The sequence below is a fragment of the Pelmatolapia mariae genome, linkage group LG6 (genome assembly GCF_036321145.2).
Source record: "Pelmatolapia mariae isolate MD_Pm_ZW linkage group LG6, Pm_UMD_F_2, whole genome shotgun sequence".
Lineage (NCBI taxonomy): Eukaryota > Metazoa > Chordata > Actinopteri > Cichliformes > Cichlidae > Pelmatolapia > Pelmatolapia mariae.
The window spans coordinates 21,711,691-21,730,981 of NC_086232.1; the positions used below are offsets into that span (position 1 = coordinate 21,711,691).

Consider the following 19,291-nt stretch of genomic DNA (forward strand, 5'->3'; position numbering starts at 1 on the left):
AACCCATAAAATCCTGACACCACGAGCTTTGCTTTGGATGAAACAGTTATTAAGGATTTAACGGTATCACCCTCAGGCTGATTTAAAGCTTCAGACAGATCTAATGCTACAGCAACATTTTTTATGTTTTACAATGAAATTTATTTGATTTCTCCTGGAGTTATGACCAAAATTTTAGCAAAAAAAGCAAAAAAATATACTTGTTTTAACATTTATTGTCACGTTTGACCTAGAATACTCCAACATCTTTAAGCAGATAAGCCTTCATCAACACAGTTCATCGAAATGCTGGATCTTCATGTTCCACCAGTGGTAAGCGTCCACCAGCGATGCTCCACCAATAGAAAAAACCTGGATGCAGGATACCAAAAGGGTGTCAACATGATATCCAAAATATTTATTACATTTAAATCAAATGTACATAAGCAACATACAATATCATCAACCACAGATAATACAAATGCATTTCTAGGGACAAACAAAATTTGAAAAGTAAAAACAAACAAAAACTGTAAAATCTCAATCGTCATTTAAACCAGTGTGATTAGCAGTCTGTAATTTATGAATGTAGAACATTTCCTTGTCTTTCAGACTCATTGTCTGTCACTTTTTCCATATGAAATTAGGAATGTGATAAATTCCAAAGGCTTGTAATGTGGATGTGATGGTATTGCGGAAGTGCAAGTAGCCAATAACAGTTATCCCAATAGCAACCCAGTTATTTATTAAATTACTTGTTTATTTGCCTTTGAATTATGTGATTTAGCTTAAAGAGGTCCATGACTTCAACCAAAAACAATGTGTGTTTCTAATAACAGACACTGACAGAACAGAATAAAGTATCAATTTCTCATAAAAAAATCTGTGTGCTTGTTTGATTGTGCAGACTAAAATGTGAAAACTACGATCAGAGAGTTTATATGTTTGTTTGATTTGTTGAACGATGGCAGACGCATGTGGAGAACTCTCTCTGCCTCACCGGTCACATGTCCTTTGGGCACGTCGCGCGTCTGTGCCGCATCTTTGTAGAGACCTCTGGTAGAAGCAGACTGAGTGAAACAGATCGGATCGAGCACACCTGAGGAATGGAAAACACAACCAGAGGTCTGACCAACCAGTTCGTGCAGCCTCCGTGGCGCGTCGCGCTGTGGTCGGTGGCTTACAGCACAGTACTGGCCGTGGCGGTCTTCGGGAACCTGATAGTGATTTGGATTATTCTGGCGCACAAGCGGATGAGGACTGTCACCAACTATTTCCTGCTGAACTTGGCTTTCTCTGACGTTTCCATGGCCGCTTTCAACACGCTCATCAACTTCATCTACGCGGCTCACGGAGAGTGGTACTTCGGGCAGGTGTACTGCAGGTTCCACAACTTCTTTCCCGTCACCGCCGTGTTTGCCAGCATCTACTCCATGACCGCGATCGCCATCGACAGGTACGGCTGTGTTATTATTAAGCTGGAGAGACGCGAGAGCCCTTTCAGTGACCTCTTTTTACGAACACTATTTTTTTTTTTTTTTTTTTTTTAGTTTGGTTTATTTTAAGATTATTCCCCCCTGCTGTACATAAGCTGCAACTGAACAGTAGTGTTCAGTGTTATGTTATTTACTGTTTAGTTTATTTTTTTTTTGTCTGAATTTGGTCTGAAAATACTTATTTTAAAATTGTTACAGTTTTATTTTTATTTTTTCCATCTTTAATCTGACTTTAAAAATAAACTACAGCTGATGAATTACACGCTTTAAATGCCTGAAAATGGGTCTTTGGGTCTAATGAGGTCTTGGGTAAATCATAGTATTCTGCCACAGTAACGGCCATTTCAGGGTTTGCATCCCACCTACCATGGAGAAACTCACACTTGTGGGCATCAACTGATAGCAGAGCTCACTCACTCACTAAGTTGTGGGCTCTTGGTTGTAGGTACATGGCAATCATCCACCCTATGAAGCCTCGTCTGCCTGCTAAAGCCACTCTGGGGGTCATTGTCTGTATCTGGAGCTTGGCTGTGGTTCTGGCCTTCCCGCTCTGCTACTTTTCCACCATCCGAACTCTGCCCCAAAGGACCGTCTGCTACGTGGCCTGGCCCCGCATGGCCGAAGACTCCTTCATGTGAGATCACACTGACACCCTCCTCTGTTTTTCTCTGAAAACTTAACCATCCTTATCAATTCAGATTTGAGCTGTCTTGTTTCTCGTAGCTTGCTTCACTATCACTCCCACTAAAGCTGCTTTGGTCAAGCAACGTCAGACAGCTTCCTTTAAAAGCTTGGCATCTGCTTCGTTATTTGCACAGGTATCATATCATAGTTACAGTTCTGGTCTACATACTGCCCTTAGTGGTGATGGGCATCACCTATACCATTGTGGGGGTGACACTATGGGGAGGTGAGATCCCTGGAGATTCATCTGATAACTACCAAGGACAGCTACAAGCCAAAAGGAAGGTAATCACCGTGCTCATCCAATGCATTCATCCTCTGCTTTAACGATTTTCTTTTTATTAATAATGTAAAATGTTTATGGGGAAAAACAAACTTGAATTTAACATAACCTGTAAATGGCTGTAATAAAAACACAGTTCTGCGTGAAGGAAAAAAGATCAAATTTTACAGAAAAGACAAATGTTAGGTCTTCTACATTTACTGTAGCTAACCAAGAAAAATGGCAAAGTTATTTCTCCTATTTGAGAATATATATATATATATATATATATATATATATATATATATATATATATATATATATATATATATATATATATATATATATATATATATATATATATATATATATATATATATATATATATTAAAAAAAACACTTACCTAAAACCAGAGAGGAAAACTACCAGCTCTATAACTGAAATCCAACATGCAAAGTCTTTCCATCTTAAATTTGATACAACAAGTAATGAAATGTTGAAATGCTTTAAGTTAATACTGCGTTAAAACATCCCCAGAGAAGCGATGGTATGCTAGTGCACAACAGCTATAAGAGTGCAGATGTTTGATGACACATCTGCAGGTTTAAAGGAAATCCAAACACAATGAACAATCAAATGAAAAAAAAATAAATAAATACGAGCACGTCCGCTGACTGCTTCCAGCTTTGATCAGTAAAATGTGACGCAGCAGCAGTTCAGCTTTTATCTGAAAACCATATACAGAACAAATGCACCGGCACAAGCAATCTCTTTATTGCCGGGCACTAATGTTGACCTTTGCAAACACAACACGTCGAAACAGCCTGATCACACAGAAGTAAAGAAACTGGCCACATCCTGATAGCAGAGGATGGGATCCGGAGGCAATCGATTCACTCCTCAGCCAGACAGCACAGTGTACTTTTCAGCAGCTACTGTGAGCGCTGGGTTGAGCAGGGATTAAGGTCATTGCAGATGTCATGATGAGCGTCTATCAAGATGGGCCTGGGATTAACGTCAGTTCATTGATAAATGCTCCATGTAGGATTATTCAAAGAGGGACCCTAAGGGTCAGACACTGGAAGTATTCATTGATTAAGGGTGTGTTGGATGGAATTAAAAGGAATAAATCTGTGGTTTTATTTGTCTTTGACCCAGAAACAGTTTCCCAGCTTGATTTTAATGATCTCATATGTGGTTTTAGCCATATTTAGCACTTTTTTCCTGCAAACTGAGGACAGAAAACAAAACAACCACATACTTCTATAAAGTTTAAAATAAGTCTGTTGCTTGCAAGAATATTTCATGGCACTGCATCAGATAAGAAAGCATGCTGTTGCAGATGCGCTTCTGCTCATGAATCGCTGCCTGCTCCTTTTTAACCCCCCACAGCTTTGCATTGTGCTGTAACTTGCTGATGCGTTCGGCGGTGCTCTCTCTTCCATCCTACCTGAAACCTCCTGGGTACTGGTGCGTCATCCCTGACCTTTCCCTCTCCTCATGACAGCCATCCTGGATTCAATGAATCGAAATTTTAATTACAGAGAGATAAAAATGATCAATAAACTCATTATTTGCTACGTTGTGCATCAGAGCTACCACGGTGCCAGACGTTGCACGCTTAAGTGGCGTTTAGAGATATGTTTGCACTCATAATTTGATATTTCTCCTGCTAAGAATGATGTTTAGGATGCAGGTATGGATAGTATGGAAATTTGAATAAGGAATAATTGCTCAGTGTGACAAAGTTGAATTAATCTAAAGTAGCAAAAATGTAGCTTTTGAATATGAAAATTTGCTGGATACAGTTTAAACTATATGTAGTGTGAAAGGTATAAAGTATAGTGACAAATAAATCATCCAACAGCGTTTCTCTGTATCTATCAGCTCAGATTCAGTTTTACATCCTTCACTTTTTTGTTTAGCTCAGTTTCAGCCCAGTGAGCAGCGAATAGGTAACTACAAACTCAACAGATTTTTATTCAGATATTCTGTGGTCTGACAACTCAGATGTAGATTTTTTTTGTTTCACTGTCCAGTGAGGAAGACAAATAAATCAGCTTACTGGATACTGTATTATTCTTTCTTTAGTCTTTATTTTCATTCTCATTAGAGCCCTTCTGGGGTAAAAGACAAGACATACACAAACAAGGCAGGAGGTCATTCACACAACAGAACGAAAACAAAGAAAACAAATTACCCACATCCATTTGAGTTTCTGCTGCACGCTTACATCTTTAGAGTTATACAACTTAAATGGTCTCAATCTCTTCCCCAAGGCGTTCCCAAGCTACAGAGCTTACATAAAAAAACACATTCAGCATTAGTGGAATTCCTCCTAATCAACATCAAAACCTCACTGACTAATACCAAATGGAACCATTTGGTATTAATAATAATAATAACTGGTAATTTTCCAGTTGAAGGGCTTGTGTCAGTGTTCTATCATTTATGCAAAGACTATTGTTAAAAAGATCAGATGTCTTGGTTTCCCTCAGCATATCAGATATTGTCAGCTCCAGTTTTCATGCATCTATCGTTCACTGCACTGGTACATCCCCATATATAATAAAATCCTGTGCAATCAAATATTTGCTTTAGATTTGCCAGACCACAGTGATTTAAAGACACCTTTACTGTACTGATGCTTAAGAAACTAAAGATAGGAAAGAATTATAGAATCCTGTTTCTATTCATGGTGGTATATATATAGTCATTTGTACATATTTTTTAAAACATTTTTTTGTTGTTTTTTTGTGAGGCTGCCAGCCTGTTACAAAACTTCTGATTATTTTTTTCCATGTTGTATTGTCTCAGATGCCACATCTGAGTTTATCTCATAATTCCCCAGACAAGGATTTTGTGTTATTATGTTATACCAGCACATTTTCTTGCAGTTACTTATGTTACATTTGCCATTTTGCACACTGAAGAAAGCTGTCTGTCAAAAATCACTGTGCTGTAAAATAGACCCGTTTGCAGCACTTTGACAGCAGGAAAATCACGTGTCACTCCTGACACTAATGAAGGCTCTGTTCTTTTCAAGTGCCCCAGCGAGACACGACAGTGTGGCAGCGAGCCAGCATGCAAAATACCAGCACCCAGAAATAGAAGCAGCTGAATGGAATTAAGCCATCATTCATTTTATTACTGGTGCCTCTCCTTTTCCGCTTCCCTGTGAAATGTCAGAATGTCTTCTGGGGGCGGGGGCCCGCCTGCTGATTTGCCCTCCTGCTGATGGCTTTTGTCCTGCAGGTGGTGAAGATGATGATTATTGTAGTGGTTACCTTCGCCCTCTGCTGGCTGCCGTATCATGTCTACTTCATCGCGACTGGTCTCAACAAGCGTCTGAGCAAGTGGAAGTATATCCAGCAGGTTTACCTGTCAGTGCTGTGGCTTGCAATGAGCTCCACCATGTACAATCCCATAATCTACTGCTGCCTCAATAGCAGGTGAGTCCAAGTCAGTCTACCTCATCAGCTCACCAACACTAATTAGAGCATAACTGCATGTTAGCGTTTTGTCGGCTGCAGGTTTCGGGCTGGTTTCAAGCAGGTTTTCCGCTGGTGTCCTTTTGTCCGAGTGTCGAGCTACGATGAGCTGGAGCTCCAAAGCACAAGACTTCGACCGTGTCACCAGAGCAGCGTGTGCACCAGCATCCTGAGCAAAGACAAGAGCACTTGTGGAAACAGGTCGAAACCCAACTCTGAGCTGAATAATAAAGACAGTTAGGGTATTTCTGATCCAATGAGTGCACTCCAGCTCAACATGAATTATTTATTTGTGGATTTTTTATTTCTTTTACATTATTTTGAGCTGATTGCTTCATTTTTTTTTCACTCACAAACTCAGAGTCTTTTAGTTGCCCCTCTTACAAGTAAAGAGACCAGGGGGTAAGAGAGCTTTTCAGTCTGTGGCACCAAGGGTCTCTGAAACAGTTTACCACTCTGGCTTTGTTTAGCAGACTTTGTGAGGTCTTTTTAAAAGAAAAAAAACAACAAAATTTAAAAACGTTTTTATTTAATCAGACCTTCTGATGAATTCTTTTTTTATGTGTGTTTTTATTTATTTTGATTCTGTTTTAAAATGCTTCTCTTTTGTAATTAATTTACTTTAATTGTTGTGCATCGATTTGTGAATTTAATGCCTGTGAAAAGTGCTCTATAAATAATCTTTACTTACTTATTATGAAGGATTAAAATTGCATGCAGAAGGAGAAGAATGATACAACTAGGCAGAAAAAGACAGCCTCTATGCTGGTGGTTAAAAACAAACCAACAAAAAGAAAAACAGGTATGTAGTTGTAAAGCCCTGGCTGTTGATTTGGGCCCTTTATTGTGCCTGACAGCTGACAAAGGAAGCGATGGTGCATTAATCCTGAACACACATACATCATAGACATATATTTTTTTGATGAATACTTTTGTGGATTATTCTAATTTTAGAAATCATAAATATAACTATGAAATGTTTTGCTTTACTATTACTGCCTTCCATTCATTAAAATGTTTAATAGTTTCATTTTTTATTATGACATGTTTCTGAATATATTTTTGTTAATAAAGTGTCGAAACTTCATATTTTTCGTTGCTTTGTCTACATGAATGTTGTGGGCGTATGTGTGTAAATTGAATTATGTGATCATGTGAGAAATTACAAATGTGGTGTTTTTTTTCCTTTTTTGGGGGTGGGGCACTAAATCACACCATACAACTGTGACTACATTTAATTTTTCATAAATGCATAACAAAGAATTTTAAATATTTCCATTACTGAGTACCCAGAGGTAAAAAGGGAGAACTTTTTATAAAAAGTATAAAAAAATTCAATTTCTCTTGTTTGCTTTGATTACATTAACACATCTGACATCATTGTAGATCTCAGTGGCTCTGATCAACTTCAGCATCAAAAGTAATGTTGCTTTACTGACTTTAATGTCTTTAAATCAGTTTTAGTGACACTGTTGTTGAAGGTGTTCAGATGTTACCTGTGTTTCATGTTTGTACATGTTAATTCACAAGTGCTTGCTGATGTAGTTGCAGGAAGCATGTGCCGTGTGAACTGTGTGATTTTTCTGTATATTGGTGTTCTAACAGTATGTGGGTATTAATGTAAGTAATTTGTTAATAATAATAATACGTATTATAATATTTAAATATTTTGCTGCTGACTCACACATGAATACAAAAAAAAGACATATTTAGCCTTTACTGTGTGTGTGTGTGTGTGTGTGTGTGTGTGTGTGTGTGTGTGTGTGTGTGTGTGTGTGTGTGTGTGTGTGTGTGTCACTAATGTGAAGTCTAATGATGAGTGTTACATTTAGACAGTAATTATTGTCTGGTTACTGGGCGAGTGATGTTTTATGGTGTTTAATTTGGGGAACTTGGACTCAATGTGTATATTTGTAAAAACAAAACAAAAAAATCGTTAATTGTAGGTAAAATGTTTGTGTGATCACATTAAATTTGTTGTAAAGCCTTTTGATTTTTGCACGTTGTTTATTTGATGGGGAAACAGAAGGAATCCTTGAGGCGTGGTGTCTTTAGAAGCAGTTTGAGAGGGAGGGCATTGCTGACTGTAACGACTAAAAAAAGCATTCTAAAACTTGTGAGCTAGTAATTTACAGATATATACACACTGAAGGAAGTTGTAAGCAATATTCAACTTAGAAAATGTTCACTGATGAAAATGTAAAAACGGATGAGTTCACAGATTAATTAAAGAAAGACAGAAAACTGATACCTATGATACTAAATTCTATTTTTTGGTTCAAAGATTCAGTTCATCTGTCAGACTCATAGTTTATTTACAGGTGACATTGGATGTGGCTGCACACGAGCCTGAAAATTTAACCCAGCGTGGTCTACACCAATTTTCTGAACCTAAAAACAAAATTTCTCAACTATTTGGATTTTATATGTGCCACTCTGCCTTGTTCTTAGTCCTCTCGTGCCAGCCCATTAAAAAAATCCTGGAACCACTCCTGCTGTGGGGAGTTAAAGCTCCACAATAGTCCGAATTCAGCTGGGAACAGCTGCAAGTAATTCCCATCTCTCATTTGTTATCATTCTTTTAAAGTACACAAGTACAAGAAATAATAAACACATGCATAAATAATATATTTGAATTGGGTCTGTAATTCATAACATATGACAGAAGCAAAAATAATATTTGATTATATTTTGGCAGCCTACTTTAAAACTTTATTTGGTAGATACTACAATCTGCCAAATAAAGTGCCAACAAATTGTGAAATGAATAAACAAAGCAGTATTGTAGATGATAACACTCAGGAAACTGTTTTTACTAAACAGTTAAAGAAAACAAAGATGAGGCCGCAAGCACTGATACAAGCCACAGGGTGGAGACAGCAGCTGGAGGAGACCTGAAGACATGGAAACAAAGCAGAGAGGGGGTTTACTGTAATATCTTTTTTTAAAGTTACTAAAAAACCAACATGAGACATTTCTAGATGGTAAAACCTCAGAGATTCAGAACATTTTGATTTATAATTTATTTGAAATACATATAAATTTTTTAAGTAGCTGGATATATGAAATGTTTTCATGTGCTTTAAATGGTAAATATTTATATCTTTAATACCACACTGCTTCCAAGATCAAAATTTGTGAAATTAATAGGAAAAATATTTCACTTTAATTGAGAGAATATGAATCTTACCTTGAAGAGATGTAACAGTTGTGTGAGCTTTTCAGTCCCGACTGTTTCAGAACAATCTCAAGGTATTCGTCATCATCTGATGTATTTATTGTTTCCACTTGTTCCACAGTGAAAATTTCTGCTGGAGATAAGAGTACTTCATTCTTGTCTTGACCGCACACATAGTCTTTCAGGTTGACAAAGAAACAAGAAGTGAGATTTAAAATCATATTCTCATTGACATCTTCAGTTTTTTTTAGCTCTTCATAGTTTGAATAAGCTAAGGTGAAACTTGTAAATCTCACTGTGGAGCCTTTCTGTGGTTGGTTTTCACCATCTTGAAAAACATAAAAGTTCTTGCACTCCTTTGGCTTCAGCAGCCTCATGGAGTCCATCAGCAGGAAATGAAGAGACTTGAAGTGGAAGTGGTTTTCATAGATGTTAACATTTCCACCCATTGTCTCTATTGCTTTGTTCACTGTTTGTATGAAAGGCCGATCTCCTTTAAGATAGACTGAAAGTGCAGCAGTATGCTCTTTTCTTCCTCCAGGAATCTGCTGTGAACACTCGTTACTTTTAGTCCATGCTTTCTGAAATCTTTCACTGTTGCTTAGTTCTTTTTTTAACACGCCTGACTCGATGAACTTCTTCATGGCCTCATGACGGCATCCATCATACTGGTCATCTACAACATCTGTGGTGTTTTGGACATCCAGTAATCTTGTATCCTGTGCGGTCACCTTTAATTGAGGTGTATCACATTTTAAAAAACACATTTTTAAATGTATAATTATTCTAACCTTCTAATATTTTTTTAAACACAATTCTTACTTTGTAGCAGACAAGCGTGAAAATTATTGAACCAAGAAGCACTTTTCTTCTGCACCCCATTTTTTGTTCTCTTCTTCTTCTGAAAGAAAGCACTGTAGGATCAAATGTAGACAGAAAAAAAATTCTTTCACACTTTACACAATCCAGAAACTTGGACCTGACAAGATGTAAATAATCTGTTAATTGTTTGGTTTCTGTGGAATTTGGCAAGTTCAAAATTTTAAATGTTGGAAAGATTGAAAAGCACATACCTGAAGCAAGAAGAGTAAACTTGTGTTAGCAACTCACAAAAAGGCTGCATCAAACTGCAGGGAACACAGGGTGTGGAGGAAAGAATCAAAATGTCATACAATAGAACTTCTTAGTCTTTCCTGTGGAAGGAAGTAAAAAGGCACTGGGGGATCAGTTGTCCAGTTATTTATCCTGCTTAAGCTACCCAGTTCCTTTAAGCGTGTTCAGGTTTGTTGTAACATGCTTTATAGCCAGCGTAATGGTTGCATAGTTTTGCCCCTTTAAACCAGCAATAATTTATTTGTGTTCTAACATAATTTCAGTACAGCTGATGGGGCCAAATACCTCAGTAATTCTTCCGTGCAGCCTTTATCTAAAGTAAACAGGAGACTCCAGCAGCCCTAGTTGGACATCTTAAAGTTACAGTGTGACAAGTTCTGAGCTCATAGTACTGTTGTCCACACTGAGCAGTAACTTAACACATTAACCTCACTACATGCTTTTGCTTTGCGTCATGATCTACCCACTTATAAACATTTCACTGCGACATGTCAGCAATCAGCATGGAAGAAATGTAACAATAATTTTCTTAATATAAACTTAATATAAAGTACTAGTGAAGTAATCACTTGATGCTCTTCATATGATATAGCTGGTAAATTAAGCACTAAACTAAACACTTTTTAGTGCACACATACCTGATGACTTTCCACTGTATGTAGCATTGTTTTCTCCACTGTTCTCTGGTGCTTGTTAAGAGTAAATTAATACTGAGCAAGATCATGTTCTGTTTCCTACTTTCCACTCACGCCCTCCCTTGCTTTGTAGTAAAACATGCATGCTAAAACTTAGGTTTGCAGAGCACTCTGACAGCACTTTGTATTGCAAAACTGTTAAGTTTGAGTAAGAGGAAGGAGGGAGTGCTGTGGATTCAAGCAGTACCAGGCGTAGAGATTAGACAGAGTTTCATATATTTCGCATATATTTCGACATGAATGTCCATGGACGGACTTGTTTTCCAGCACATCCCACAGATGCTCAACTGTGGTGTTGACTCAAAAAATGAGTTTGAGTCAAAACCTCAAACTCATTGTTGTGATCCTCAAACCATTCCTGGACCATTTTTAGTTTGTAGCAAGATGCATTATTCTGCTGAAATTAGAGTCAGAATACTTTATTAATCCCTAAGGAAATTATGTGGTTACAGTTGCTCCAAGACAACAACAGTAACAGACTGAACTAAATTAAATAATACAATATATTACAAAGTTTAAAAAATATAAGAAATTGCTCTAATATATACAAATAGCTCAATTATCAATATCCAGAATATTACAGAGGTGAAATATAAATGGTTGGAATTTTACTCTAAACTGTAAAACTAGTTATTTGTTATTTTCGCTGTCGAGGATGTGCAAAAGGGTGTAACTACTGCAGTGTTTACAGTGCATTTGATGGAGGAGTTGTACAGAGAGATGGCCATAGATAGGAATGATTTCCTGTGTCATTCAGTTGTGCCTTTTGGTAATCTCAGTCTCACACTGAACGTGCTCCTGTGACTAGCAAGCATGTCATGGAGTGGGTGGAAGGTTTTGTTCAGCATCATCATTATCTTGGACAACATCCTGCTCTTAGACACTACCCTAAGAGATTCCAGCTCCATCTCCACAACATTACTGGCCTTGCGGATCAGTTTATTGAGTCTGTTGGCATCTGCATCCCTCAAGCTGCTGCCCCAGCATGCAACAGCATAGAGGATGGCACTGGCCACAACAGACCCATAGAAAGTCCTGAGCATTGTCTGACAGATGTTAAAAGACCTAAGCCGCCTAAGAAAATAGAGATGACTCTGGCCCTTCCTGTAAAGTGCAGTTGTGTTTTTAACCCAGTCCAGTTTATTATCTATGTATACTCCAAGGTTTTTACAGTCCTACAAATGTCCACATCGACTCCCTGGACTGAAACAGGGGTCACAGGTATCCTGGTCCTCCTAAAGTCCACAATCAGTTCTTTGGTCTTTGTCTAATTGAGCTGCAGATGATTCTGCTTGCACCACGTGACAAAAGAGTCAACCACACTCTATTACTCTATCTCATCACCCTCACTGATGCATCCAACCACCGCAGAGTCATCAGAAAACCTCTGAAGATGGCAGGTCTTTGTGCATTGGCTCAAATCTGTGGTGTAGAGGATGAAGAAGAAAAGGGAGAGGACGGTCCCTTGTGGTATAGAGACCACAGCTGTTCCCATCAAAGTACATGATCCACAGGAGTAGGGGGTACATGTCAAAGTAACACCCACATGAATGGCAGGACCCATGGTTTCCAGCAAAACACTGCGATACACACAGTTAGGAGAGAGACAACTTTTTTTTAAAGTTTGGTTTTGTACATTACCACAATGAATTTTAAATTAAAAAACTTAGATCAAGTTGAAGTGCAGACTTTCAGCTTTAATTCAGTGGGGTGAATAAAAAGATTGCATAAAAATGTGAGGAACTAAAGAATTTTAAAGTAACTGGACAAATTAAAAACTGAAATTAAAATGTTTATTTCTAATACTTAGTTGAAAACCCATTGCTGGCAATGACAGCCGGAAGTCTTGAAATCATGGACATCACCAGATGTTCTCCTGTTTTCTCCAGATGTTTTCTCTTTTTTAATGCTCTGGCTGGTCTTTACTGCAGCGACTTTCAGTTGCTGTTTGTTTGTGGCCCTTTCTGTCTGAAGTTTAGTCTTCAACAAGTGATATGAATGCTCGACTGAGTTAAGATCAGGTGACTGATTTGGATCTTCAAAAATATTCCACTTCTTTGCTTGAATAAACTCCTGGGTTGCTTTGGCTATATGTTTTGAGTCATTGTCCATCTTTATTATGAAATGCCGACCAACCAATTTAACTGCATTTAGCTGGATTTGACCAGACAGCTTGTCTCTGAACACCTCCTCCTCCTGCTTCTGTCCTGTGTCACATCGTCAATAAACACTAGTGTCCCAGTGCAGCTGGCAGCCATGCACGCCCAAGCTATCACACTGCCTCTGCCGTGTTTTCCAGATGATGTGGTATGCTTTGGATCATGAGCTGTTCCACGCCTTCTCCACACTTTTTTCTTGCCATCATTCTAGTAGATGTTGATTTTTTTTAATTTATTTTTTATTTTTTAGCAAAGTCCAAACTGTCTTCCTATTTTTGAGGCTTATGAGTGGCTTGCACCTTGCAGTGAACCCTTTATTTACTTTCATGCAGTCTTCTTTTTATGGTAGATTTGGATATCGATATGGCTACCTCCTGGAGAGTGTTGTTTACTTGGTTGGCTGTTGTGAAGAGGTTTCTCTTCACCATAGAAATTATAATAATCTTTGATTTTTTTTCTGTTTTCACAGCTTAAGGATGGCTTGTTTCACCTGCATTGAGAACTCTTTTGACAACATGTTGTCCGTTCACAGCGAAATCATCCAAATACAAGCACCACACCTCAAATCGACTCCATGTCGTTTATCCGTTTAATTGATAAAGGCAATGAAGGATGTTAAGGATGTTAAGTAGGATGTATATATATATATATATATATATATATATATATATATATATATATATATATATATATATATATATATATATATATATATATATATATATTACTAGTTGTGCCACACATTTGTGACGACTGGCAGTGAGTCTTTCACATAACTGTGGATTTTAGCCCACTCTCTTTCTTTAGTTTGAATTCAGCCACATTGCTGGGTTTATATGATTTCTTGATTCCACGTGACTGAGTGGCTGTCCTCAGTTTTCCAAAACATGTGGTGAATCACAGTTAAAAGATGATTTTGGCAGATGGGAGGAAATTATGTAAGACAAAAAATAATAAATACCTTTATATTTCGTTTGAAATGCTGTAATCAAGACTTTTACTTTGTTAAAACGCAGTTTTAATCCAGGAAGTGTAAATCCTGTGCTGTTGGTGTTTACGGTACTGACAGTACCTAATATTAAGGGATTTTGTATGTATAAACACTTCAGACTTTAAAAAATAAGCTGTGAAGGTCAGAAAAACTGCTGTTTTCTGGCTGCCAACAGCTGTCTCCGGTCTTGTAACCGGAAACAGTCTCAATTCCGGTTCCCGACGCGCCAAAAACGAAAAACAAGACGTGATGTTCCGCACGTCTGTTTACATCTGTAGTAACCACTCATCTTGACCGAGTGACGAGAGACTAGGTGGACATAAACACAACGGTAAAACAATTTAATTAACTCCTTAAACCTTCGTGAACTTTAGCATTATCTCACTTCAAAGTTAATGCGAGCTAACTTACAGTTACATTAGCTCTGTTTCACTGTTGTTCACTCAGACCGTCTAAGTGAACAGTCTGTGCCTGTGTACAAACAGGTAGTACAGTAGATAGATTACAGTGGCTGAAGAAGTATTTATGAGTACTTTACAAGTACTCATACTTGGAAAATACAACATTACATGTAAAAAAAAAAAAAAGAACAAAAAACTTGACATTTCAGAAACAGATTTTTGACTTTTTAGAGTAAAATGACTCACATATCAGGCAGATGTGCAGCAGGATATAACTGTTATTACTGTATAATATATTTGCCCATTTTTACATACTGTGAAGGCTCAGTTGCCAGATAAGAAGAAAAGTACACAAGCTGGTCACAGTTAGATCTGAAACACATCCCATTTGGATGTCATGAATATTATAATAAATATAAAAAAGCTATTTAATGTTTTTTCCGCGGACACACACCCTTTCACTTGGGAGCTGTCCATGTGGATGCAATCTGAGTGTTCCAGGTGTTTATTGAATTATAAGGATAATCAGATAAAAGCAGCACAAAAACAGATGGCATACAGTGGCAGAGGGTGTCTAATCTGACTTTGTCTTATGTCTTCGAAAGATGTTTTTTTGAGGATGTTTTAAATTGTAATCGATCTGGAAAATACTGAGCAGAGAGAACGAGTCAAAACTGATACTCATGTTTTCAAATTTGTACTTCAGTACAGTAACTAAATATGTGGACTGTGTCTCATCTTTACTTACGGTTACTGTTACTTACTTGGCTGCTGTACTTGGCAGGTTTGAAAGCTCCATTCCAGATGTTGTTCTTCTTTTCATGCTTGAATTTTACAGTTAAAATTATTGTCATTTCTTTTAAAAACTCATGGATAAAATGTGAGTTTACCTGCAACATGTTGTATAACATACATTAATACATTAAAGTCTGAGCCAGCTAGTGTAACTGTTGCTTCTCATTTTCATACAGATGTGGTTAATGCAATCACTTTGTCACTTGTCCTATTCCTGTGGGAGACACAGAAACCCCTTTGGGGCTGCATGAGTTCGGGCATCCAGGCCATAAAACTTAAGCAAATCACACTACCTGCTGTGGCGACGCCTTGTAGCTTACCAGTTTATAAGTTCGCAGGGTATAGGTTACAGTGTTCTTAAACTGTAGTGCACAGCTCCATCTAATCAATATGCCATATGTAGTTTTTATTTCAGGTTGTAGAATGACAGGATAACTACAGATCAGTGAGTGAAACTGTCCTTGAGTGAGAATAACAGAGAATTTGCTAATCGGAGGTTAATACGGACTTGAAGATGAGTAAGTGGGGGGATCGACTGAAGAAAGTTGAGGAGCTTGCTCAGTCGTTCCAGAAAAATCCTCTGACGACACCTTACAAGCCTCGACTGTGGCCCTGCCAGCCTTCGTCTGTTTGGAAACTCTTCCCTCGTCAATCCATGGCTATCAGCTTCGCTCAGAGCTGCAAAGAGGTACACAAGACCTTCTACTTTAATGTTTCTATACTGTATGTGGAGGGAAAGTTGCTGAATTTTGTGCCTTTCATTCTCAAGGCTGTGCATGTTTTTGCACTTGAAAAAGAAAAGGAGTCCGTGGGTCAAAGGATTTACCTGGTTACCAGTTACAGTGAGCTGTGGTTTTACTACAGGTAATATTAATATATATCAGTTACTACTCGCTTCAGATGCAGCTCCTTTTGTGTTCAGTAAAAAAGAATTGATGTTCAGCTGTTGATTCTGTGTATTTTTACAGGACTTACACCCAGTCTTTGATGCACTGTTATGAGGTGATACCAGAGGGAGCTGTCTGTAAGCTCTACATGGACTTGGAGTTCCACGAACCTTCAAACAAAGGATCTGATGGGAAAACTATGGTGTCTTTGCTTATCCAGGTGGGGTCCATTTTTCTGTTTTACTACTTCCTGTTCAAAGGAGTTTAATAAAGCAGCTTGATTCACACACTTTTAGACATGAATTATGAATGGATTTAGATAGACTGTATTATTTTCATAGTGAGCCATGAAATGACTGTTGTTGTCAACTGGAAATATATACAAATAAAACTGATTTTAAATTCTTGAAGTAGGAGTTTATTTTACTGCTAATAATGAAATGTAATAATGAAAATGACTAGTGAGAAACATTTATACAGCACAAAGTCCACAAAAGGTGGGACCCTGCATATAATGTGAATAAAAACAGAATGCAAAGATTTGCAAATCTCTTTGACCCACATCACAGTCGAGCACAGAAAAACTATGAATTGCCTAAACTAAAAAAATTTACAATTTTAAGAAAAATAAAAGCTCATTTTGTATTTGATGGCAACATGTCTTTAAAAAGTGGGGCACAGCATCCCATCTTCTTTTAAACAACAGTCTGCAAATACCTGAGAACTGAAAAGACTAGCTGCTGGACTTCTGGGAGAGAAATTTTGTCCCATTGAAAAAGGTCTGGACTGCACCTAGACTCTTCTACTATGAAGCCATGCTGCTTTAATAGATGCAGTATGTGATTTAGCATCGTTCAGCATCCATCTAATTCAAACTGAGCTAATGTTTACCATGAATAGTAAAAGTTCTCGTCTAAACATTTGACATGTTTATATGTTTACCCCTCTCTGCTTTGTGTGGTGACAGTACGTCTGTGACAAGTTATTGGAAGTTTATGGGATTGAATGCTCTGCGAAAAATGTCCTCAATCTCGACTCCAGCACTGAGGAGAAATTCAGCCGACATCTCATCTTCTGTCTCCAACAAGCAGCTTTCAAAGACAACATTCATGTTGGTATGTTCAGCTCTACATGGAAAACATCAGCATGTTAATACCTGCATAATAATCATATATTCCATCTGATTGGGGTTTTGTAGGAAGGTTCATCCATGCAATTCTTCAGCCTGTCCTGAACAAACCCAAAAATGGAAGCCACCTTGATAATGGAGTGGAAACACGGTTTGTTTTCTCAGACCTGTAAAATCTGCATGTTTTTATTTCCTTGTGCTCAGGGTTTAAGGTTAATATTTTGCACTTATTCACCCTGAGTAGAACTCAAGCAGCGAGTCCAGAGATGAAGAGGCGTAAAGAGGAAGGGAGAGACCTCAGCTTCCTCCAGGTGAAAAACAAAGATGGTCGAGACTCTCTCTTTGTGGATCTTGGTAAGGGAAATCAGATTTTTAAAAATTATGTCCTTTTTTTATGTATAAAGATATGCATTTACACAATTTCCCTTCACGTACCGTGGATTTTTATTTCAACACACAGGTGTCTACACAAAGAACAGAAATTTCCGCGTGTACAAGTCGTCTAAAGCGGGGAAGAATGCTGCGTTCACTGTGGCAGAAGATAACCAGTGTATTGCCAAACCTGAGAAGGGAACTTCTTTGGAGGAAAGCATTTTCTTGGCCTCCTTAGTGTGTAACGTGAGGTACATTGGGCACAAACAGCTCAGATTCCTGTGTGCTGTGATCTTTTTTAAAAAAAAGTGCCACACACAATCTCTCCTCCCGTGTATCAGCTTCACAGGTCAGAGGATTCTTACATGGGATGTCCCAGAATCAAGTGAGCCCAAAATCTCCCCCTCTAAGTACCAACAAGGGTCGGATTCAGACTCAGGTAATGCTGAACCGAGACCAGAGTTTTTCTTAATCTTCTGTATATACATATGTGAAGTATTCCTGCATATAGTCAGTTTATGGCATAAATGTTATTGTTGGTTTCACCTCAAAAACTTCAGTGTGAAATGATTTGATTCGTGAAACTTTTTCCCGTATATTACCGACAGGTGCACTTTCTGGCTTCCTGTCATCCCCTCACCAAGAAGTGGACAACTTTGTATTAACGGTGGTTAGAAAGGATGGGATACAAGGAAGTAAGTATTATGCTGTGAAAACATTTGCTCGTGAAATATTTCAGTCTGTAGAGTTCATCTGCCCTAAAATTGTGGTTTTCTGACGTGACATCCAGCCGAGTGAAACATTTAGATATTACCGGGTTTTTTTGTCTTCCTGAAAAGAAAAGTGTAGCAGTTCACATCGATCGTCCTACCTGACTTTTATGATCTCACAAATTTCGACAGGCTTAAGACGATGGAACTACTTCGCCGCAGAGCAACTTCTCGTTTATGACATCGCCAAATACCGCTGGTGTGAAAACGTGGGGCGGTTTCACAAAAGCAACAACATCATGTGAGTGCAGTTTGTTTCCTTCATCTTCTGAAGATTGTCGAGTGTTCTTCCACTTTCTGATTTGGCTCTGTCACCCTCTGCAGGATTGTTGTGGATCTGAAAGAGGAAGTGTGGTACCAGAAGTGCCACGATCCTGAATGCAGGAACTTCAGGTCCTCGAGTATGTCACGATCTGAAAGAGCTGCCATACTGACTTGTATTTGAAATAATTCAAGGAAACATGATCTGACTGTGAGGTAACATCATGTGCCTGTTACAGGTTACCCACTGCCACAAGAGATCTGTATCAGCTACATCTTGACGCTGGTTAGTTCATTTATTTTAACAGCGTTTTAGCTTTAACATGCATCAGTCGGTAATCATGTCTTCTGTTTCTTACAGGATGAGGAGGACCAGGTGTACCTCATGGACGATGCTGGAAACATTGAAAGCAGACAGGAACATAAACCCATGGGCCCACAGAGCACAGCTCACACAGAGGAGGAGAAATCTGATGTGTGGGGAGATGAACGGGATGATCGGGACTATTTGGAGAGTCTAGACGATTTTGAACAGAAGAGTGAAGAGATCTCAGACCAGCTCCTGCTCAGTTGTATGGCAGATTTTGATTCCCAGTAGAGCATGAGATTTGTGTTCTTTTGCAGTAT

At 38.2% G+C, this 19,291-nt stretch overlaps 3 protein-coding genes across 4 annotated transcripts; 2 read left to right on the forward strand and 1 right to left on the reverse strand.

Moving 5' to 3' along the window:
• The first annotated feature begins 564 nt into the window (after positions 1 to 564).
• On the forward strand, positions 565 to 6,163 carry LOC134629148 (neuromedin-K receptor-like). The gene is made up of 5 exons (XM_063476194.1): positions 565 to 1,435; positions 1,921 to 2,109; positions 2,294 to 2,444; positions 5,678 to 5,874; positions 5,956 to 6,163. The coding sequence occupies exons 1-5, from the start codon at positions 1,086 to 1,088 to the stop codon at positions 6,152 to 6,154; spliced, it is 1,086 nt and encodes a 361-aa protein (XP_063332264.1). The 5' UTR covers positions 565 to 1,085; the 3' UTR covers positions 6,155 to 6,163.
• A 2,536-nt stretch (positions 6,164 to 8,699) lies between these two features.
• On the reverse strand, positions 8,700 to 10,896 carry LOC134629149 (ecto-ADP-ribosyltransferase 4-like). Of its 2 annotated transcripts, XM_063476197.1 has the most exons (5): positions 10,843 to 10,896; positions 10,165 to 10,284; positions 9,914 to 10,005; positions 9,104 to 9,822; positions 8,700 to 8,807 (listed from the first exon to the last, which is right to left on the reverse strand). In XM_063476197.1, the coding sequence occupies exons 3-5, from the start codon at positions 9,971 to 9,973 to the stop codon at positions 8,729 to 8,731; spliced, it is 858 nt and encodes a 285-aa protein (XP_063332267.1). In that variant the 5' UTR covers positions 9,974 to 10,005; positions 10,165 to 10,284; positions 10,843 to 10,896; the 3' UTR covers positions 8,700 to 8,728. The 2 variants fall into 2 exon arrangements, with proteins under 2 accessions (XP_063332267.1, XP_063332268.1); XM_063476198.1 differs by lacking the exon at positions 10,843 to 10,896 and having other exon boundaries at positions 10,165 to 10,343.
• An 821-nt stretch (positions 10,897 to 11,717) lies between these two features.
• On the forward strand, positions 11,718 to 19,262 carry primpol (primase and polymerase (DNA-directed)). The gene is made up of 14 exons (XM_065471217.1): positions 11,718 to 12,005; positions 15,760 to 15,933; positions 16,015 to 16,109; positions 16,214 to 16,352; positions 17,100 to 17,247; positions 17,331 to 17,412; positions 17,503 to 17,615; positions 17,722 to 17,884; positions 17,975 to 18,072; positions 18,242 to 18,328; positions 18,536 to 18,644; positions 18,728 to 18,804; positions 18,904 to 18,950; positions 19,026 to 19,262. The coding sequence occupies exons 1-14, from the start codon at positions 11,718 to 11,720 to the stop codon at positions 19,260 to 19,262; spliced, it is 1,857 nt and encodes a 618-aa protein (XP_065327289.1).
• The last annotated feature ends 29 nt before the right edge of the window (positions 19,263 to 19,291 follow it).